Consider the following 24161-nt stretch of genomic DNA (forward strand, 5'->3'; position numbering starts at 1 on the left):
GCTTGGTTTCCCAGATTTTTCATAGTGTTTTATTGTTTCCAGTACTTATCTTATATTATCTCCAATGTATCATCCATGTAAAGAACCTGTTTGATTAGGATGAATAATATCCGACAATACTCTATGCATTTTGCTAGGATTTTGGCATCCCAACACTGAAGTGTAAGAGGTCCATTTTTTATTTAGGTGGACTGGATCTTTATATTTACCATCTGGGTCCTGTTTCAGTAATAGTGAAATCAGACCTTCTTGCTGAGTATCTGATAGTCTACCATTTTTATAGGAATGGTTAAAACATGTTAATAACGGACCTTTAAGTTAATCGAAAAATATTGGATATACCTCAACTGGTATGCCATCCAGCTCTGGAGTTTTCCCAGACTTGAAGGCTTTAATTGCATCTAGAAGTTCCTCTGTAATTAGGCCTTCACATGAGTCTTTCTGTATAGCTGTTAATTTTACACTATTAATAGAAACAAATCCTTACAATTAACTTCAGTTAGTGGAAATGGAGGAGACTGAAATGAAAACATATGCTGAAAGTACTTTGCTTCCTCTTTCAAAATATAGTTTGCTGAATCATGGATGACTCCGTCATTTGTAACAAGTGTAACAAGTAATACATTATTTTTGGTAGCATTTATATGTTGAACACTAAACAATTAATTTCATTTTTTTCCCATATTCCATCCAGTTCGCTTTATTTTTATATTATGAACTGGGTGGTTCGAGCCCTAAATGTTGATTGGCTAACAGCCGTGGTATATCACACTGTATACCACGGCTATGACAAAAGGTTTATTTTTACTGCTCTAATTACGTTGGTAACCAGTTTATAATAGCAATGAGGCACCTCAGGGGTTTGTGATATATGGCTAATATACAATGGCTAAGGACTGTGTCCAAGCACTCCGCCTCGTGCATAAGAACAGCCCTTAGCCGTGGTACATTGGCCATATACCACACCCCCTCGGGCCTTATTTCTTAATCATATTACGCTTGATCTTTCTTGAATAAGTTCCTCCATTTCTTTTTGTTTTTCCTCTAACTAATTCTTTGCCTCTATGTTATATCTTTTATTGCTATTTATCTGTACTGTTAGTTCCTCTATTTCCTTTTTTCAGATGATCTCTTTTGACCTACATTGTTCTTATTTTAAAGATGAGTATTGAATTGCATGGCCTCTAAAGGCACATTTAAAAGTTTCACGTACAAAAAGGGGATCTGCTGCACCTATAGGACAAAGTCAGTTATATATTATTCTGTCTTGGGAAAAACAATTTGTCATCCATTAGGTTTTAATGACATTACCAAAATCCTCACACTCGCGGAAATTCTGTAAGAGTAATGTGTATACCAATTATTTGATGGTCTGACTGCATTCTGTCCCCTATCAACATTCTTTTAACTTTCGGTGCCAGCGAAAATGACATACGAAAGTATTCAAGACGACTAGCATGATTGAACCTCTGCTATGTACAGTACCAGTCAAAAGTTTGGACACATCTACTCATTCAAAGGTTTTTCTTTATTTGACTATTTTGTACATTGTAGAATAATAGTGCAGACATCAAAACTATGAAATAACACATATGGAATCATGTAGTAACCAGAAAAGTGTTAAACAAATCTAAATATATTGTATATTTGAGATTCGTCAAAGTAGCCACCCTTTTCCTTGATGACAGTTTTGCACACTCTTGGAATTCTCTCAACCAGCTTCATGAGGTAGTCACCTGGCATGCATTTCAGTTAACAGGTGTGCCTTGTTTAAAGTTAATTTGTCGAATTTCTTTCCTTCTTAATGCATTTGAGCCGATCAGTTGTGTTGTGACAAGATAGGGGTGGTATACAGAAGATAGCCCTATTTGGTAAAAGACCAAGTCCATATTATGGCAAGAACAGCTCAAATAAGCAAAGAGAAATGACAGTCCATCATTACTTTAAGACATGAAGGTCAGTCAATGCGGAACATTTCAAGAACTTTGAAAGTTTCTTCAAGTGCAGTCGCAAACACCATCAAGCGCTATGACGAATAACCCTTGAATGAGTAGGTGTGTCCAAACTTTTGACTGCTAATGTACATCTCACTAGGTCAGGCCTTTTAAGCCTCCATATTGTATATCCACTAGTTCTAATATATCCATAATATTCGTAATTTGCTTAAGTGCATGAGGGTGATAGTTTGTAGTGTGATTTCCTCTACTGTCCATTGAGGTACTTAAAACCCACCATAATAATTGAGTCATGTATTGCCTGTAAGATTGATAAATTATTATATATATTTTTAAATATAATTATTTGGACAATATAGATTAATAAGCCAAATATGTTTATGGTCCAATAGCATATTTAAAAGGATCCACTTTCCTTGCGGATCTGTTTGAACAGTTTGCATATTTGGATCAAAATGATTGTTAATTAATATCATTACTCCTTTTGAGTTTCTTTGCCCATGGGAGAAATATATTTTGCCCTCCTAGTTCTTTTTCCATACAATTTTGTCTAAAGGTGTAGAATTAGTTTTCTGTTAACGATAGATATTATATTCCTTCTCTTTTAGCAATGAAAAGACTGATCGTCCTTTCTAATTATCTGCTAAGCCATTGCAATTATAACTAGCTATACTTATTTCACCACTTACCATAATGAGATACAATTTTTGATTATACAGTGCTTACCATAATATATGTTTGTAAACTTAGCATTAAGAAGTACCATGATAATTGAGTGCCCGTATAGCTGTACCATGATATTTGCACTGTTAAGAATACTGTAGCTGCGACTAAGTAAACCTCTAATTGTCCTCCAATATTCTACCCGCTAAAACTTGCCCTCATCTCAAGTTTGGTTGTCGTTCCAGTGATTGGCTGATCATCCCTGTACACATAGATCCTAGGGCCTTTAAGACATAGGGGCCCATCCTTTAAAAAGAGCACCTGGTGCCACCTACAGTACAGAACCAGAACTCATCACACTTTTCCAATCAAACAAAACACACAGGCACCCCATCTTCCTACACACCAGCACTCCCCTCATGTATACTGTACACCTGTACATAGCCACATACTGTGCCTTTTACGTCCTCTGTTTGTAATGTTTTTCTTTTTACCTTGTTGATTCAAATCAAATTTTATTAGTCACATGCGCTGAATACAACAGGTGTAGACCTTACAGTGAAATGCTTACTTACAAGCCCCTAACCAACAATGCAGTTTAAAAAATTTGAATAAGAAATAAAAGTAATAAGTAGTTAAAGAGCAGCAGTAAAATAACAATAGCGAGACTATATACAGGGGGTATCGGTACAGAGTCAATGTGTGGGGGCACCAGTTAGTTGGGGTAATTGAGGTATTATGTACAGTTATTAAAGTGACTGTGCATAGATAATAACAGAGAGTAGGAGCAGCATAGAAGAGTGGGGGGGGGGGGGGCAATGCAAATAGTCTGGGTAGCCATTTGATTAGAGGTTCAAGAGTCTTATGGCTTGGGTGTAGAAGCCTCTTGGACCTAGACTTGGCGGTTCAATACCGTTTGGCGTGCGGTAGCAGAGAGAACAGTCTATGACTAGGGTGGCTGAAGACTTTGACAATTTTCAGGGCCTTCCTCTGACACCGCCTGGTATAGAGGTCCTGGATGGCAGGAAGCTTGGCCCCAGTGATGTACTGGACCGTACGCACTACCCTCTGTAGTGCCTTGCGGTCGGAAGCCGAGCAGTTGCCATACCAGGCAGTGATATAACCAGTCAGGATGCTCTCGATGGTGCAGCTGTAGACCCTTTTGAGGATCTGTGGACCCATGCCAAATCTTTTTAGTCTCCTGAAAGGGAATAGGTTTTGTCGTTCCCTATTCATGGCTGTCTTGATGTGCTTGGACCATGTTAGTTTGTTGGTGATGTTGACACCAAGGAAACTGAAGCTCTCAACCTGCTCCACAACAGCCCCGTCGATGAGAATGGGGGCGTGTTCGGTCCTCCTTTTCCTGTATTCCACAATCATCTCCTTGATCACGTTGAGGGAGAGGTTGTTGTCCTGGCACCACATGGCCAGGTCTCTGACTTCCTCCCTGTAGGCTGTCTCGTCATTGTCGGTGATCAGGCCTACCACTGTTGTGTCATCTGCAAACTTAATGATGGTGTTGGAGTTGTGCCTGGCCGTGCAGTCATGAGTGACCAGGGAGTACAGGAGGGGACTGAGCACGCACCCCTGAGGGGCCCCCGTGTTGAGGATCAGCGTGGCAGATGTGTTGTTACCTACCCTTACCACCTGGGGGCAGCCAGTCAGGAAGTCCAGGATCCAGTTGCAGAGGGAGGTGTTTAGTCCCAGGGTCCTTAGCTTATTGATGAGCTTTGAGGGCACTGAGCTGTAGTCACTGAATAGCATTCTCACGTAGGTGTTCCTTTTGTCCTGGTGGGAAAGGGCAGTGTGGAGTGAAAAAAGATTCCATCATCTGTGGATCTGTTGGTGCAGTATTCAAATTGGAGTGGGTCTAAGATTTCTGGGATAATGGTGTTGATGTGAGCCATGACCAGCCTTTCAAAGCACTTAATGGCTAAAGACGTGAGTGCTTCGGGTCGGTAGTCATTTAGGCAGGTTACCTTAGTGTTCTTGGGCACAGGGACTATGGTGGTCTGCTTGAAACATGTTAGTGTTACAGACTCGGACAGAGAGAGGTTGAAAGTGTCAGTGAAGACACTTGCCAGTTGGTCAGTGCATGCTCGGAGTACATGTCCTGGTAATCCACCTGGTCCTGTGGCCTTGTGAATGTTGACCTGTTTAAACATCTTACTCACATCAGCTTCGGAGAGTGTGATCACACAGTCGTCCGGAATAGCTGGTGCTCTCATGCATGTTTCAGTATTATTTGCCTCAAAGCGAGCATAGAAGTAGTTTAGCTCATCTGGTAGGCTTGTGTCACTGGGCAGCTCTCGGCTGTGCTTCCCTTTGCAGTCTGTAATGGTTTGCAAGCCCTGCCACATCCGACGAGCGTCGGAGCTGGTGTAGTATGATTCGATCTTATTCCTGTATTGACACTTTGCCTGTTTGATGGTTCACTGGAGGGCATAGCAGGATATCTTATAAGCTTCCAGGTTAGAGTCCCGCTCCTTGAAAGCGGCAGCTCTAGCCTGTAGCTCAGTGCGGATGTTGCCTGTAATCTATGGCTTCTGGTTGGGGTATGTATGTACGGTCACTGTGGGGATGACGTCATCGATGCACTTATTGATGAAGCCAATGACTGAGGTGGTGTACTCCTCAATGCCAATGGAAGAATCCCGGAACATATTCCAGTCTGTACTAACAAAACAGTCCTGTAGCTTAGCATCTGCTTCATCAGACCACTTTTTTTATTGACCGAGTCACTGGTGCTTCCTGCTTTAATTTTTGCTTGTAAGCAGGAATCAGGAGGATAGAATTATGGTCAGATTTGCCAAATGGAGGGCGAGGAAGAGGTTTGTACGCGTCTCTGTGTGTGGAGTGAAGGTGGTCTATAGTTTTTTTCACTCTGGTTGCACATTTAACGTGCTGATCGAAATGTGGTAAAACGGATTTAAGTTTCACTGCATTAAAGTCCCCGGCCACTAGGGGCGCCGCATCTGGATGAGCATTTTTCTGTTTGCTTATGGCAGAATACAGCTTATTGAGTGCAGTCTTAGTGCCAACATCGGTCTGTGGTGGTATGTAGACAGCTACGAAAAATACAGATGAAAACTCTCTAGGTAGATATTGTGGTCTACAGCTTATCATGAGATACTCTACCTCAGGTGAGCAAAACCTCGAGACTTCCATAGATATCGTGCACCAGCTTTTGTTTACATATATCCATAGTCCGCCACCCCTTGTCTTACTAGACGCGGCTGTTCTATCCTGCCGATACAACGTATAACTAGCTATTTGTATGTTGATAATATCGTCATTCACCCACGACTCAGTGAAGCATAAGATATTACAGTTATTAATGTCCCATTGGTAGTTTAATCTTCCTCGTAGGTCATCGATTGTATTTTCCAATTATATTACGTTAGCTAGAAGAATGGAAGGCAGGAGGGTTTATTCGATCGCCTACGAATTCTCAGATGGCAGCCCGACCTCCGTCCTCTTTTTCTCCATTGTTTCTTCACACAAATGACAGGGATTTGTGCCAGTATTGTCGTTCACGTCGGGCTCGTTGGACTCGTTAAAGGGAAAAAAAAACTTCTGCCAGTTCGTGGTGAGTCCTGAATGTCCTGAAGTTCTTTTCGGTCATAAGAGACGGTAGCAGCAACATTATGTACAAAATAAGTTACAAACAACGCAAAAACATGAACATAAAAACACAAACGGTTAGGAGCACGTAAAACGTCAGCCTTGTTCCAGTTACTTGTATTTGGGGATTTATTATTTCATGAATTTTCCTATCTTTTATCTATTTAAAAATACTATACATAAAAAATGAACACTAATTATTTTACAACATTCCCTAACTTGAATAGTATAGTGTATTTATAATTTCTTTAGTAATTGCTTTATTTTATTGTTTCTGTTTATTTTTTTATGACAATCATTAACAGTGTTGGATGTTCTATTTTATTTAGAATAACCATGGAGTGGTCTTGGTGTCTCTGAACAGTTGGTTATCAATGTATAGCTTGTCGACTACGAGAGCTACACGTCTCCCTTTTAGTCTATTGTCTTTGAAGAGTGGATACAGTACTCTGCGATCGTTCATGCCTATTTTAAAGCCTGCAAGTCTTTTGCCCAGGGTTTTAACCATTATTTAATCTTTAAAGGATGCACCTTTGGCAACAATTGGATGCTTGTATCCCTGTCCTCTCTGTCTAAAACGATGTAGGAGTTTGAGTTTCATTTGGTCGACAGTGCTGTCTGGGATCTGTAGCTGTTTAACCATAAATTATTTCACCACAATCTATGGATCTTCACCTTCATTTTCTTTAATTCCAGTAAGCACCAGATTTCCGCGCATTGATGTAGTCTGTATATCAAGTAAGGATTATCTTAACAACGTTCTCTCTCTTTTAAATTCATTAACATCAGCTTTGATTACATTGACTGTACCCTGAAGATTTTTTGTTTCTTTTTCCAGTGTCGTGGCTTTCTCATCACTTATTTCAAGGCTCATTTTAAGGCTTGCCTTCATCTCATCTTTACAGACTAACCTGCCTAAATGACTCACATCGGTGTGAGAATCCTGTTCATTGTCTACAGCTCAGCGTTCAACACCATAGTGCCCATAAAGCTCATCACTAAGCTAAGGATCCTGGGACTAAACATTTCCCTCTGCACCTGTATCCTGAACTTCCTGACAGGCCGCTCCCAGGTGGTAAGGGTAGGCAACAATACATCTGCCACGCTGATCCTCAACACAGGAGCCCCTCAGGGGTGCATGCTTAGTCCCCTCCTGTACTCCCTGTTCACCCAAGACTGCGTGGACAAGCACGACTCCAACACCATCATTAAGTTTGCTGACGACACAACAGTGGTAGGCCTGATCACCGACAACAACGAGACAGCCTATAGGGAGGAAGTCAGAGACCTGACAGTGTGGTGCCAGGACAACAACCTCTCCTTCAATGTGAGCAAGACAAAGGAGCTGATCATGGACTACAGGAAAAGGAGGGCCGACGGGGCTGTAGTGTAGTGGGTCAAGAGTTTCAAGTTCCTTGGTGTCCACATCATCAACAAACTATCATGGTCCAAACAAGACAGTCGTAAAGAGGGCACAACAACACCCCTCAGGAGACTAAAAAGATTTGGCATGGGTCCCCAGATCCTCAAAAGGTTATACAGCTGCACCATCGTGCACCATCCTGACCGGTTGCATCACAGCCTGGTATGGCAACTGCTCGACATCCAACTGTAAGGCGCTACAGAGGGTAGTGCGTCCGGCCCAGTACATCACTGGGTCATACGCATTAAGCTTCCTGCCATCCAGGGCCTATATACCAGGTGGTGTCAGAGGAAGGCCCAAAAAATTGTCAAAGACTCCAGTCACCCAAGTCATAGACTGTTCTCTATGCTACCGCACAGCAAGCAGTACTGGAGCGCCAAGTCTAGGTCCAAAAGTCACCTTAACAGCTGCTACCCCCAAGCCATAAGACTGCTGAACAATTCATCAAATGGCCACCCGCACTATTTATATTGACACCCCACCCCTTTGTTTTTACACTGGTGCTACTTGCTGTTTATTATCTATGCATAATCACTTTACCCCTACCTACATGTACAAATTACCTCGAGTAACAAGTACCCCTTGCACATTGACTTGGCACAAGTACCCCCTGTATATAACCCCGTTATTGTTATTTTATTGTGTTACTTTTTATAAAAATGTTTACTTTAGTTTATTTAGTAAATATTTTCTTAACTCTATTTCTTGAACTGCATTGTTGGTTAATGGCTTGTAAGTAAGCATTTCACGATAAGGTCTACACCTGTGACAAATACATTTTTTATTAGATTTTTTAACACCCTGGCCATAGAGAGGGTTTTTTGTTCTCTATTTTTGGTTAGGCCAGGGTGTGACATGGGTGGGCGTTCTAGGTTTCTTTTTCAATGTTGGTGGTTTTCTTTGTTTCGGCCGTGTACGGCTCTCAATCAGGAACAGGTGTAGATCGTTGTTGCTGATTGAGAGTCATACATAGGCAGCCTGTTTTTCCTTTGGGGTTTGTGGGTGAATGTTTTCTGTCTAGTGCTTTGTTATTCCTGACAGAACTGTTTGGCTGTCATTTTCGTGTTTTCTTTTGCAAGTGTTCATTCGGTCATTAAAATCATTTAAGATGAACACATCCTCCGCTGCACCTTGGTCTCATTCTGACAACGGCCGTTACAGATTCACCCACCAACAACGGACCAAGCAGCGGAGGAAGGAGCAGCACCAGGAGGGGATGAAGCAGCGGGCTCGGGAGGTGATTTCATCCTGGTCGCTGGAGGTATTGGAGGGAAGAATAGACTGGACTTGGGAACAGCTATTTGACCACTGCAACAACCTGCCGGGGAAGCAGGTGGAGGTGAAGAGGCAGCCCCCAAAATAAATTTTGGGGGGCACACGGGGAGTGTGGCAGAGCCAGGATGGAATTCTGGGCCAACTCCCCGTGCTTACGGAAGGCAGCGTAGTACTGGTCAGGCACTGTGTTATGCGGTAGAGCGCACGGTGTCTCCAGTGCGCACTCATAGCCCGGTGCGCTACATCCCAGCCCCCCGCAAGTGCCATGCTAGAGTGGGCATCGAGCCAGGACGGGTTGTGCAGGCCGTGCGCTCTAGACCTTCAGTGCGTCTTCAGGACCCGGTCTATCCTGTGCCTGCGCCCAGAACCAGGCCTCCTGCATGTCCCCCCAGCCTGGTGAGTCCTGTGCCTACACCCAGAGCCAGGCCTCCTGCATGTCTCCCCAGCCGGGGGAATCCTGTGCCTGTGCCCAGAGCCAGGCCTCCTGCATGTCTTCACAGCCTGGTGAGTCCTGTGCCTGCGCCCAGAGCCAGGTCTCCTGCATGTCTTCCCAGCCTGGTGAGTCCTGTGCCTGCGCCCAGAGCCAGGCCTCCTGCATGTCTCCCCAGCCTGGTGAATCCTGGGCCAGAGCCGCCAGAGCCGCCTGCCAGTCCGGTGCCGCCAGAGCCGCCCGCCAGTCCGGAGCCGCCAGAGCCGCCCGCCAGTCCGGAGCCGCCAGAGCCGCCCGCCTGTCCGGAGCCGCCAGAGCCGCCCGCCTGTCCGGAGCCGCCAGAGCCGCCCGCCTGTCCGGAGCCGCCAGAGCCGCCCGCCAGTCCGGAGCCGCCAGAGCCGCCCGCCAGTCCGGAGCCGCCAGAGCCGCCCGCCTGTCCGGAGCCGCCAGAGCCGCCCGCCTGTCCGGAGCCGCCAGAGCCGCCCGCCTGTCCGGAGCCGCCCCGCCTGTCCGGAGCCGCCCGGGTCGCCGGAGCCGCCAGGGTCGCCACCAGGGTTGACCCTGGAGCCACCATGGTCGCCCGCCTGTCCGGAGCCACCAGGGTCGCCCGCCTGTCCGGAGCCGCCAGGGTCGCCCGCCAGCCGGGCGCAGCCAGGGTCGCCAGCCATACCTCGGAGCTTCAGTATCAAACGTAACATCACACATGACCATAAATCGTCTTTTAATGCTGCATTCGAAACAACTGGGAACTTGGAACTCGGAAATCTCCGACTTCTGACTTCAGTGTGTTCAAGACAACTGGGAACTCAGAAAAAAACAAGCTTTGACTGGGAAAAATCGATTTGAACGGTCATCCAACTCAGGAACTTGGGCCTCTTTCTATAGCTCTGACCTCAAGATCACTGATGTCATAACGTTTTTTTCCCGGCTGTTCCTGCACACAACATTTTTTCTCAAGGCAAGCCGAAGTCGGTAGCCGAAGTTTACGCCCCTTCGTCGTTGATTGGTCAACTGTAGGGATTCTTCAATTAAGTGTTTGTAGTCATTCAACGAGAGACATATCGTTTATGCATATTTTTAATTTGAGAAATACTGCACTAACATCTTAGTTAGAATTGCAGAACTTAGATCTCGGCAGAAACGTGAACATTTATGATAGATTTCTTGAGTTAGATTAATTCTGACTATTTTGAGGAAGTGTATACTGGCTACGGTGTCTCAAGATGGACAAGCAGTAAAATTGCTATTTTATTCTGTTTTTGAAGCAAAGGTAATTTAAGGGAGTATGCGAGCACACTCGTTCGGTTCGTATAGGGTCTGTGCTATACGGGATCCTTGGGACGTCCCTAACCTAAACCATTACCTTCACCCAACGGTTCCCAAACTAGGGATGTGAAAATGGGGTAGTGGGAGAATTTCCCAAATACCCAAAAAATACATATATTATAATATCGTCTTTGTATCTCAAAATCATTGTAATGTGGTTAACCTAAAAATCTAAATAAAAATAATTCAAACCTTAGATCACGGGAAAAGGCCGCACTTGACCATTGCACTTGAATCATTCCCACAATGACTGGCTAGGCACACTATAGTATGAAACCACATACTACTGCAGAGACTTTGATATTACCGGACGCAACTGAAATGGTGAAAACAATGTTTGGGGAGGCAGAGGCACAGAAACTCACATCAATACCTTTTTCAGATAATGCTGTTAAACAAATAATTTATGCTATTGCTAGCAATTAAGAGGAAACTCTGAATGAACAACTTAGAAACTCCCCAGCTTATGCTGTCCAAATGGACGTTAGCTGTAAGGGCCGAGATGCCCATGCATTGACTTTTGTTTGCTATATATGTTGGGGGTTGCTATTCGCGAGGACATATTGTTATGTCTTACGATTCCTGAGCATGAACTGGCATAGGGAATGTTCAATGTGCTGCATGGCTATATTGACGAAAAACAGATTCCATATGGGATCGAATGGTGGGCTTTTTCACAGATGGGGCTCCGTCTATGGCGTGAAGGCAGGCAGGCCTCTGCCATATGGACGCATTGTATGATACACCAAGAGCAACTGGCGGCAAAAGAGCTGAGCACAGAACTCGGAGATATACTGCAGCAGATAACTTCAAATGTACATCAAACCACAGCGCACACCTGTTTGCAAAAGTATGTGGAGATATGGGATTGGAGCATGACAATGTTCTATTTCACACCAAGCCTTGATGGTTATCGAAGGGGGGTGTTGGAAAGATTTTTATAATTGAGAGAGGAACTGTTGTCACAGTGGATGTAAACATTAACAGACTTGGTTGACCTTCTGTGTAATGAAAAGAAAATAACAGAAAACAGCATCAGTAAGTGTCCCACACGAGCGATGACTGCTCACCTCCAAGACTTGGAAGAGCACTTGGGACCTGCTTCCCAATCCGTTTGACTGTAATCCTGGATCAATTGACATGCCGGTAAGTGAAATCGATCAGATGATCAAGCTGTCTCCTCCTACAGAGGAGTTTTGGTTCCTGACAAAAGGAAAACCCTGCCATCTCCCTCTAAGCATTAATGCCACATTCAAAACGACTGGGAACTCGGAACTGGAAACTCGGAAATCTCTGACTTCCGACTTCAGTGCGTTCAAGACAACTGAGAACTCGGAATGAAACAAGCTCCGACTGGGAAAAATATGTTTGAACGGTCATCCAACTCAGAATTCCAACTCGGGAACTCGGGCCTCTTTCTAGACCTCCGACTTTCCGACCTAAAGATCACTGATGTTATGATTAGACCTCGTATTTTTCTGAGTTCCCAGTTGTCTTGAAAGTACCATAACCTCTCTGGGCTAGGCGGGACGAATTCGTCCCACCTATGTAACAGCCAGTTGAATCCTGTGGCGCGATTTTCAAAACCTTTGAAATGCTATTACTTCAATTTCTCAAACATTAGATTATGTCAGCAGAGTACCAAGCCAGAAATAATCAGACACCCATTTTTCAAGCTAGCATATAATGTCACAAAAACCCAGAAGACAGCTAAATGCAGCACTAACCTTTGATGATCTTCATCAGATGACAACCCTAGGACATTATGTTATACAATACATGCATGTTTTGTTCAATGAAGTTCATATTTATATAAAAAAACAGCTTTTTACATTAGCATGTGACGTTCAGAACTAGCATACCCCCCGCAAACTTCCGGCGAATTCACTAACAATTTACTAAATTACTCACGATAAACGTTCACAAAAAGCATAACAATTATTTTAAGAATTATAGATGCAGAACTCCTCTATGCACTCGATATGTCCGATTTTAAAATAGCTTTTTGGTGAAAGCACATTTTGCAATATTCTAAGTACATAGCCCAGGCATCACGGGCTAGCTATTTAGACACCCGGCAAGTTTAGCACTCACCAATATCAGGTTTACTATTATAAAAGTTTGATTACCTTTTGTTGTCTTCGTCAGAATGCACTCCCAGGACTGCTACTTCAATAACAAATGTTGGTTTGGTCCAAAATAATCCATCGTTATATCCGAATAGCGGCGTTTTGTTCGTGCGTCCCAGACACTATCTGAAATGGTAAATCAGGGTCGGGCGCATGGCGCAATTCGTGACAAAAAAAATCTAAATATTCCATTACCGTACTTCGAAGCATGTCAACCGCTGTTTAAAATCAATTTTTATGCCATTTTTCTCGTAAAAAAGCGATAATATTCCGACCGGGAATGTCCATTTAGCTAAACAGAGGAAAGTAAACAAAGCTTTCGGTCGACGCGGGCACGAGCCTGAGTCTCACAGTACTGTAACCAGCCACTACCCAAACGCGCTACTTTTTTTCAGCCAGAGCCTGCAAAGCCACGATTCAGCTTTTTACCGCCTTCTGAGACCCTATGGCAGCCGTAGGAAGTGTCACGGGACAGCTAAGATCCTCACTCTTCAATAAACAGAGACAAGAAGAACGACACCTTGTCAGACAGGCCACTTCCTGCATGAAACCTTGTCAGGTTTTTGCCTGCCAAATGAGTTCTGTTATACTCACAGACACCATTCAAACAGTTTTAGAAACTTTAGGGTGTTTTCTATCCATATGTAATAAGTATATGCATATTCTAGTTACTGGGTAGGAGTGGTAACCAGATTAAATCGGGTACGTTTTTTATCCAGACGTGAAAATACTGCCCCCTAGCCATAACAGGATAAAACTCATAGTAGGCTACCCTTTGCCAGCTCATATCTGTGTGAAGCTGGATTCAATCCTCTTGTCTGCATTAAAACCAAACATCAATCCAGGTTGGATGTGACAGCAGAGATGAGGTGTGCACTGTCGTCCACGCCCCCTGACTTTGAGAAGCTCCAACGCGACATGCATAAAGCACACCCATCTCATTAGTGGTGGTGAGATAAGAGACATTTGCAATTGACTGTCATAGCCCCACATTAAAAGTATGTGACGTTTGACTTTACCAGTGTAATCCACTTTCAATTTCAATAAATTTAAATCGCAGACTGTCGGCAACACTAGCACCTGAAACTAGCATAGGTTACAACTACCCGGACGGAAAACAGTGATATACATAACACACATCACCTCTTCTACGGGCGTGTGGGGGAGGGCTGGGAGCCAGCGGACCATTCAAACCTTTTTTGCAAGACAAAATTCTCCATACCTCCAAGGGAGGCGTTGACAATGACGTGATTTTGGGGGTATAGCAACGCCAGACTAATATGTCATTAATATAATTCATGTATGATTAGCTTCACACATAGATATAGACTATATTTATCATTGTTATGTTTTTGTGTACATCATTGGGTTTACATTGTAGACCTGAGCAGGTAGCTCAGCTTTTAAAGCTATGGATCTTCAGACCTATTTATATCATTGGAATGAAATACTACTGAAAATACGCAATATATAGTATATACATGTAATGGCCGTCGTATTGAGTAGACCAAGGTGCAGCGGGAAAATGCATACTCATCTTCTTATTTATTATAAAAGAAGGAAAAACCAAAAGAAACACGTATACAAGAACGAACGAACGAACGAACGACCGAACGACACTAAACAGTCCCGTCAGGTGCTACATACACTAAACAGGAAATAACTACCCACAATTCCCCTTACCAAAACACCCCTATACATAGGACCATCAATCAGAGGCAATGAGGAACAGCTGCCTCCAATTGAAGGCCAAATCAATAAACTAAACATAGAACTAGAAAGACTAGACTAGAACATAGAAATATACTAACATAGAACATAAACACAACCCCGGAACACTCTAAACAAACACCCCTCTACAAAACACATAGCCCAACAAACCCCAAAACACTCTAAACAAATACCCCCTGCCACGTCCATACCAAACTAATATAACAAATAACCCCTTTACAGGTCAGGACGTGACAATACACAATATACTGTATGTACACAGTATATACACACCATATTTAGCTGATTTAGCCAAAGATCCAAGACTCTGGTCCCAAACCTTGTGGCATTTAAGGGATATTTAAGGGACTCTGCACTCAGTGCTGTTGCTGAGAACTTCATTCTTGTAGACTTTAGCTTTGTGTCTAGACAGACCATCTGCATGTCATATTGTATTATATCAACATACAGTTTTTAAAATAGTAATTCAAGAGGAATAATCGAGAAACATAATTTGGATATTTAGTAAAATATACTAATGAAGAGAACTTGCTGGCTGTGAAAAATTGTGAAAAATTGTCCAAGAGCAACACTAAGACATTATTTTTCCAGAAAATCTATTAGCTTAGTACATTTCCTACAGTCCTATTTCATTATGCTACATTTAGATATTAATGCTGTTTCAGTTAGATACGTTGGTGAACATGCTACATTTGCCATTGGCCTTCCATTTGAGAATGACTATAGACTACTGAATGAGCAATGTCGCTGGGGGATATTTTTGGTTCCCACAACACCATGGTGGAGCATGCCTGTGTCAGACAGTTAAAACCTAAGGAATCTGTGATGCTGTGAGCAGGCCTTTGATGTTTTTGCAAGCCCCAGTGTTAGGAATCCCAAGTTGAAGCAGAAAAGTGGAGATTTGTTGGAATGCTTTACTGCACACCATTTATAACTGTTTATAATATCCTTCTGTGTCTGCATATTTTCTCTGTGCACATTACTCATCAGAATAAAAACAAGAACTATGAAAACCTCGACCAACTGTCCTATGACAACAAGCGAGGACCCAAGGTATACTTGCATGGTCAATGCACGCCGCCCACCAATTCTCTGAACGTAGCCACTAGAAACTAGAAAGTCAAACAGTCAACAACTGATTCCAGAGATATCCTTATCCTGGTAGCACGTCTTTTTACATTTTCTTTTATGATTTCAGTCGAGAATGGGTTTTTAGTATATTTTCAGCAAATGAAATGCCCCTTCAACCTTTTTTATTTTTGTGTAAAGGGTTGCATGTGTTCAAACCAAGGAGATTGCAAGTCTATTACTTTGACAAAGTTTGTGGAGATCTGGACGTGTGGGACAGGCACAATCCAGATGGCACCTCCTACCTTTCTGCAGCATTTCCTTCTTCTTCTTTTGTTCTTTGGGAAAGAAACCACCACCACCCTCCTCCCTTCCTCCACCACTTTGATTTGCGGTTGCATCAATCTTCTTCTCCCTCTACTTATAACTTGCACGTTCCTCTTTGGAGTCTTGATAACCCTCAGTTTGCATGCATAAATGCATAATTTTTTTTCCTACCAGCTTCGATTTTTTTTCAGTTAAACAGATTATCTTGGAACCTTTTTCTCCATTTCTTCCACCCTCGCCAAAAAAGAAAAAGAAGAGCTGAAGACAGCATGGTTCAGGGCTGAGTCCTTCTCCTCCTTGCTAATTTTGTCCCCTAACTGCAGGCAGAGAAAGTTCTCCTGTTCAGCCAAGACACCAACCTGACATCCATGCTGCTGGAGGCCAAGGACCTGGAGGCTCGCGTCATCATCCTCTCTGCCAGGTCAGCTCCCGTCTACATCCCTCACTGCACTACACCTCTAAACCTCATATACCACACAGACACATGTCTTTATTATGAGGCCATCGGGACTCAATGACATCATTATACAGTAGTAGTATATAGTAATACAGGTTACATACATGCAGTATATATTATATAATATTAATAATAATAATATATTAATAATGAAAACACAAATATACTGTGTCCCATGTTATTGGTACCCTGGCCAGTAGTGGTCCTGTACATTTTGGATGAACTGACCATTTATTGCACCGAGCAAAATAAACATTGATATGTATTGTACTCTTGGTGTAGTCACTGGAGAGTGACTGGAGCTGCCATTGTGGTAATGATGTGTATCTGACTGTAGCGAGGATGAAGCGGCGTCGGTCTACAAAGCTGCGCGCCAGCTCAACATGACGGGTTCTGGCTACGTGTGGCTGGTTGGAGAGAGGGAGATGTCTGGTAAAGCTTTGAGTGAAGCACCAGATGGTATGTCCTGCTCCTATACCCTATGCCTCTCTCACAGACTGTGCGACAGATCGGTCATGCTGGCCACATTGCTTTATTATTCAAATGTTTTATCCTCATCGGCAAATCAGTGTGGTGTGTAATACATTGAATGTTTGAACGTTTAAACATTTGTTTGTTTAAAGGTTTAAAACAAGTGATTTCTCATTGTACTGTGCTTTAAATGTCTAACATCTTTTGTTTGTTCCATTTTTAGTTTGTGTGTTTTTTTCAGTAGACAACAAATGAAATAGAGGTTTTGGTAATCTACATTGCTTTGAATTCACGTTAATATGAGAGTCTGGCTCTCATGAGCTAATTTAGAAAAAGTGTGTTGCTACCCCCACATTGAAGTGTAACAGAAAGCCGATGGTAAGCTACAACCGCATTTATTTTTACCTGGCTACATGTATGATACGTCTGTACATAACCTTCACTTCAACATGCTCACTTTGCCCTAACCCATGTTCTGTACAGTATCATCCCCAACCTAACTCCTATCCTTAATAGGTACTTGTTGTTTCTGTATAAGCAAGTTTAATGTTCATGGCCTAATATTAGCAATCTCGTGTCGAGTGCTTCTCTAAAATTGGGATTTTGTTGACTGGTCAGGCTTGCTCGGCCTTCAGCTCATCAACGGCAAGAACGAGTCGGCGCATATCAACGATGCCGTGGCCGTGGTGGCACAGTCCATCCAAGAGCTTTTTGAGAAGGAGAACATCACAGAACCGCCTCGCGGTTGTGTAGGCAACACAAACATCTGGAGGACTGGACCGCTCTTCAAACGGTAAGGCCACAAGTAAGAGTGAGAGTGACTAAACAAACACAATGTTTTTTGTTTTTGTTTATTTGCACACAGTCAGAAGTAGGTCTGAGTCAGCTTGAAATAACCAGAAAATAACCAGAACAGTCGTGTGTCAAAACATAAAACTGAACATGCTGACCCAGGCACCCGAGGTTGCTGGGAGACAGGGGAGGGAGGGCAGCCTGAAAACAAGGCCTCCTTTCTGAGCAGTTCTAATTGGAAGTGGACCAAGTCAGACCCCTGAAAATCATCCCTGTTTCATTGTGCATTCTCTGAGAAATTAAGCTTAGTTTCCATTGGCATTTAGGGCCATGCAGGTCATATTCAAGTCGGGTTGGGCTAGTCTTGGTGGGTACATCTCGAATTGCATTTCCTTTGCCTCCAAAATGTAGTATCTGGCTTTTGGCAAGACTACATAGACAGAACTCAGAATTAAGGGGATAGAGGATTCTACATCAGAGGACTTAGGGTGCGTTTGTAAATACACTTTGGCTATCAACTCCGATTCCAGAGCACTCTCGCCTGAGTGTCCCAGAGAGCAGAATAACTGATTCATTCACGAATGCTCAACACCCGTTGAATATGGCCGGTGTCAGTAAACGTTGTTGCCAGCCACACAGTTACAGTCACCAACGCTCTGGATAACATGAAATCAGCCTAACCAGTTCTGCTAGGGCAAGTAAAATGGTCAGAGTGAGGTGTTCTCTCATTTATGTCTGGAAGTAGCTAGCAAGCTAGCCAACCTTAACCAGTTAGCTTGGGTGCTTGACTGCTGTTGTGTCGTCAGAATGCTCGCAGCAACCCTGATCCTCGGCCAGAGCGTTGAGTGTGCGCTCTGAACGCTCCGAGAGCGAAACGCTAGGAATATATGTATGGACAATCTGACAACATTCTGAATTTACAAATGCACAGAGCGCACTTTGAGCGCACTCTGGCACTCCAGATTGAATTTATGAACACAAACTTAATTCGAAATGCATTGCATTATTGTTCCAAAAACATCACCCTCCTCCCTTCATCCTCATTGTTTTCAATCTCCCATCTCACCCACTCTCATCAACCAAGCTGATTTGTCTGATGATGCCATCCCTCCGATCTCCCCGCTGGACTCTAGAGTGCTGATGTCATCCAAGTACCCAGATGGCCTGACAGGACGCATCGAGTTTAATGACGATGGTGACAGGCGGTTTGCTACCTACAGCATCCTCAACTACCAAAAGACCAGGCTGGTGCAAGTGGGCATTTTCAACGGCACCCAAGTACGGGGGTTTTTATTAAATGTTTTATGTTACCAGTTGTACATAATACAGTATTTTTTAAATTAAGTGTTACATTAAGTAATTATGCCTTGGTGCTATCATTTTGTGCTTGTGTTATTATCAAATGTATAAAACCAAGTTGTATGGGGAACATTAATATTTGGGGTGGTTTGTACATAGAGGTGAAATGACTAGCCCAATTAAATTAGCATGCCATATGATTGTACTGTCTGAATTATTTTTTCCCATTCTAGCCATTCTATTTGTTTGGTTTTGTAGGTGGTGATGAATCCGCAGAGGAAGATCATTTGGCCAGGAGGAGAGACGGAGAAGCCAAGAGGATACCAGATGTCTACCAGACTAAAGGTAGCTACTACGTCCTGCACATGGCCGTAGCCAGGATCTGAGTTTTAGTGAGGTCTGGAGGGGGAGGGGAAGTGGGCTTTATCCTCCCCATCCAATACATTTTTGGAAAGTTCAATTTAATTTAGCTCTAAAATGCTATTTGGAGAACAGCAAAAACAAGCAAAAATTAACCCTGCCATTATCACATTGGTTGCTGAAGCTTCATTCACCTCAGTCGATCTACAAACACATAGCCTATTAGCTATACAATTTGCTTTTACACATTAACTCAGCACCGGGATTATCAGGAATCAAGGTAAGACCCGAGTGCAGACTGTGTGAAGTAACAATGTTTATTGTAACAACAGGGGCAGGCAAACAACAGGTCAAGGCAGGCAGGGGTCGATAATCCAGAGTAGAGGCCAAGGAACCTGACGGCAGGCAGGCTAAGAGTCAGGACAGGCAAGGGTCAAAACCAGGATGATGAGAAAAAGAGAGACTGGGGAAAAGCAGGAGCTGAGACAAACCGCTGGTTGACTTGAACAAACAAGACGAACTGGCACAGACAGACAGAAAGCACAGGTATAAATACCCAGGGGAAGATGGGCGACACCTGGCGACACCACGCAGATCAGAGCGTGACAGTACCCCCCCTCTAGGGACGCCACCTGGCGTCCTACCTGGACGCATACCTGGTTGAGCGGGGTGTTGGCGTTGGAATTCAGAGATGAGGCCTGGGTCCAGGATGTCCCTAGCGGAGACCCAGCACCTCTCCTCCGGGCCATAACCCTCCCAGTCAACCAGGTACTGGAATCCTCTGCCCTGAGGGTCAAAACCAGGATGATGAGAAAAAGAGAGACTGGGGAAAAGCAGGAGCAGAGACAAACCGCTGGTTGACTTGAACAAAACAGGTATAAATACCCAGGGGAAGATGGGCGACACCTGTAGGGGGGTAGAGACAATCACAAGGACAGGTGAAACAGATCAGGACGTGACAGGGATTAAAAACTATAATTGAATATGTACAGAGGGATCTGTTAGCATAAAAAATATTTTATTTGGGACAGATTTATATTTACTGAGGGGGGGGACTGGTCCAACTCAAGGTGTCATAAAAAAAATGCACCTCTCTCCCCAACATTACAAATATTTTCACATGACCCTCCCTTTGTACTGTTAAATAAATTGAACACACTCCCTCTCATAAAATTGACTCAAAACAATGTTTACAACCACAAATAATAAATGTAGCGACACTGTGTTTATAAACGTTGATATCAACTTTTCCACTTTAGCATGCTTTATGGGCCAGAAGGTTGAGGGTTCGCTGACCACCACGGAGAGATCACTCTCGCTAACGGTTTCATTACACTATGATCAGAAGCAGCTGCAGACAATGATTTTCCACATTTTGATGCCATAATTATAATTATATAAAATATATGCAACAAATTTTCCCGCCAACAGGTTTCTGTGCCAGTGCACCACACAACCAATGAACAAAGCATACTTTGGGCACTTCAAAATGACGATTTGCCTGTTCAACACAACAATAATAGACTATGTCAATCTCGACAAAAACAAAAATACATCCCTCCCTACTAGGGCTGACCCAATTTTGGTCGACGGAGATTTCTTTAGTTGAGCAATGGCAAATATATATATTTTTCATGGTGCACAATACATCCGCCTGATTCGTGCCTGTCTCAGTGGACTAATCTGTTGCTGAGGCCATGGGGATGGGACAGTCCATCACTCTAAGACATGTGCTACTGAAATTGCAAATGGTTATATTATGTAAGAACAATGGTGCAACTAGGGTTGCAAAATTCCTGGAACTTTCAATAAATTCCCTGGTTTTCCAGCGCGGCAAGTCCGAACCCAAGTTCCGTGGGGCTCCCTCTTGAGTCATTTGGATTGATTGATTGATTTCATAAGTTAAAAAAATACATATATATATATATATATATATATACACAAATATTTTTTAAGTGACCGAGATTGCACATTAACGTCTGGGACTTATTTTTTTTTTTTACATAAATACATATACAATTACAGAGATAGAGACACATTACAGAGATACAGAAAAAAAATGCTCAACCTCCAGATGAGTATTAGGGGGGAGTTTAAGTACAAATCTTGTCTGGTCTGTAGCTTATTCTTTAGATGTTTGGGGCTGATGGCGAACCATGATGTGCAGGCATAACCAAAGTGACACGGGACTAGTGCACTTGCCAGAGTCTTTTGGGTGTATATAGCTAGGTTTCCATCCAATTGGCGACCGAATTTCATGCAAATATTCTAAAATCTGCATAAAAACAATATGCACATTTCAGAGTTCCCTTAAGGAAAATGTGGCGCCAGACAACATGACAGTAAAGATTTAAATTTACCGGACATTTGAGAAATTTACCGGACATCAATATGCATTCAGAACCGACCTGGCGCAGCCAAGGAGGGATATTGGCCAAATTAGCCACATTTGTGTCCTTACAAACAAATTGTAACAAATTATAAAAACACTACTCATTGGGTTACGATGTGTAGCACATGCAAAACTTCATAGCCTATTTTTTTGTTTTGTTTTTAGGCTACTTTCCTAGAACAATAATTGTCCCCATCAAGGTTCAGCTGTCAGAGATTGTAGCTCTAAATTCATTAGGGTTTTGCATGCATAGGCCTACAGGCTTGCCCACTGTATGATATTAATATAAAATATATTAGCATTTTCAACTCTAGGCCTACTGATGGTTTGTCACAAAAAAATGTGTATATAGGTATAGCGATTGTGCCTACACTGGTATTGGTATGTTCGCTCTAACCAACAGCTTGCAGATACAGCACAGGTACAGCCCACTAGATGATGAGATTATTATGGATAAAAGTACGAGATAATTTCTATTTGTCAAATGGTAGCCAAGCATCGATCATCATTTCGCCAGAATAAAACCCTAGATATTTATTGAAAGGAGCATCAGCATCATCACTGTGCACTTTCACCACCCTGTGAAATTAATAATAAATTAATCAATCGGTAGCCCAATAAACTGCCTGCTTTCTCATGATGTGACATTTTTTTATCCGACATGTTAGGCTACTTTACTCACATAAAAAGGTTGGATGGAAGCCTGGTTAATGTCAAGCCATTTTGAAGATACTGGAATTTATGTTTGTGATGAACATGCACAGGCCTACAGGATACTTTTGATGTAGCCTACTTAGATGAAAAACATGTGACTGGTTGTGTTTCTGGCACATATAAAAGGTAATACATTTTAAAAGTTTAATTATAAATATTAAGGCCATACTGAAGCTTTAGCTTCTATGTGCGCAAAGAATAGCCGCTCGGATTGGAGAGGAGGCAGAGCGTGTGTTAAGCTCTTCTGAATAAATTGGCCTGCGGGAGCATATGTGGACACGTTATTATAGGATGACTTGGGAGAATGATGATCTGCAACTGACAGCGCATTCAGTATCAGAAGTAAAAATACAGCCAGACTGACCTGCTATTGTGCCTGATCCAAATCGAATGAAACATGTAAATCACAATCTGCCATTATTCAACTGACATTTTTACTGTAGCCTAGAGTAGAAGTTAGTACTCACTTGAAAACAAGAATGAAATTATTCATTGCATTGTGGTGTTGTAGGCTAGTCTGCAATTTTATTGCCCCAAAACAAAATCAATAGGGGAGCTTGTTGAGCTGTTTGTCATGTCTACTTTCATGCGGAATGATGCACCTTGCGTCTCCACTGCCTTTTAGGTATTCCTATTTGTTCTTGTGGTTTCATATTGAAAATGTATGCAGCCTCGAATGCTTTTTTGTGTGGTATGATTGCTCGTTAGCCTATACCAAATCTGGACAAACGACCCACCTAGCACTATTATCACTATGATAGAGGGCAGGATGGATCGTTAGACTGGTAGACTATACTGACCTGTGGTATAGTAAAAGTTAGCACACGGAAAAGCGTAGTGCATAAGGGAACTACCAAAACACCTTGATATAGGGGAGGTGCATGCAAGCAGATGAGGAAATTTGGCTAGTTATATAGTAAAACCTGCAACTAGATCATGTAAACCAGGTAAAATAATGCATTACCCTCCCCTGTGCCAAATAGAAAAAACACACAACCCTCCCCAAAGCAAAGAAAATACGTTTGACAACCCTCCCCTATTTTGGAAAGCTTTTTTTGTGTGCAGTTTTAAAGCTAATTTACTGCAATTCTACACATTTTGCCATGGGTTGGGGAGATTTGTTTTTGCAGTTTTAAAAGCAAATTTCCTGCAATTCTACACATTTTGCCATGACTTATGCCATGTTAATATTATATCTAAGTGACAGGGACTAACAAAATCAATGGGGGCCCCCTAAAGTTCAGGACCCCTGTTCAGGACCCCAGGATGCCCTGCGTGCCTGGTTGGTAATGCGGCTATGATTACTAATGGTTTAGATAGCTGGCAAGACTAACTAGACTAAGTTGCCAATCTAAAACATTTTATGAGATGGGCTCATTGAGTGACTGTCGGTGAGTGACATACTGTACATCAAGAGAAAAACCAAGTTTAGAAGTTGCACCTACTACTCTAACTCTCAACAGTAAGTAGAAAAAACTGAGGTCTGGACCTTGGTGTCCTCGTGCAGCTACTGCCCTGGTCTTGCATAACCGGGGGTGTATTCACTAGGAACCAAATGGCTAGAAATGGAGAGGGACCTACCTGAATTTGTCCAATTGTTTCTGTTGAAAACGTTTTCTGTGGCAAAAACATTTGCTACGGTGTGCACTAATGCATACACCCAAGCACTTGTTCCTTGTGTTGAATGTCTGTGCCAAAATGTGCTGGCGCCATACTTGTCCTTCT

The 24161-nt window shown here is 42.9% G+C and overlaps 1 protein-coding gene across 4 annotated transcripts in view; it reads left to right on the plus strand.

The window, feature by feature from the left end:
• grin1b (glutamate receptor, ionotropic, N-methyl D-aspartate 1b) overlaps positions 1-24161 on the plus strand; it is a 65489-nt gene that overhangs the window by 19383 nt on the left and 21945 nt on the right. For 2 of the 4 annotated variants that reach the window (XM_014174830.2, XM_014174833.2), the window contains exons 4-9: positions 15547-15609; positions 16275-16372; positions 16746-16867; positions 17498-17672; positions 18805-18949; positions 19229-19315. In XM_014174830.2, the coding sequence (XP_014030305.1) occupies positions 15547-15609; positions 16275-16372; positions 16746-16867; positions 17498-17672; positions 18805-18949; positions 19229-19315 (690 nt within the window). The remainder of the gene's footprint in view (positions 1-15546; positions 15610-16274; positions 16373-16745; positions 16868-17497; positions 17673-18804; positions 18950-19228; positions 19316-24161) is intronic. The other 2 variants (XM_014174831.2, XM_014174834.2) reach the window with 1 other exon arrangement.

The sequence above is a fragment of the Salmo salar genome, chromosome ssa26 (genome assembly GCF_905237065.1).
Source record: "Salmo salar chromosome ssa26, Ssal_v3.1, whole genome shotgun sequence".
Lineage (NCBI taxonomy): Eukaryota > Metazoa > Chordata > Actinopteri > Salmoniformes > Salmonidae > Salmo > Salmo salar.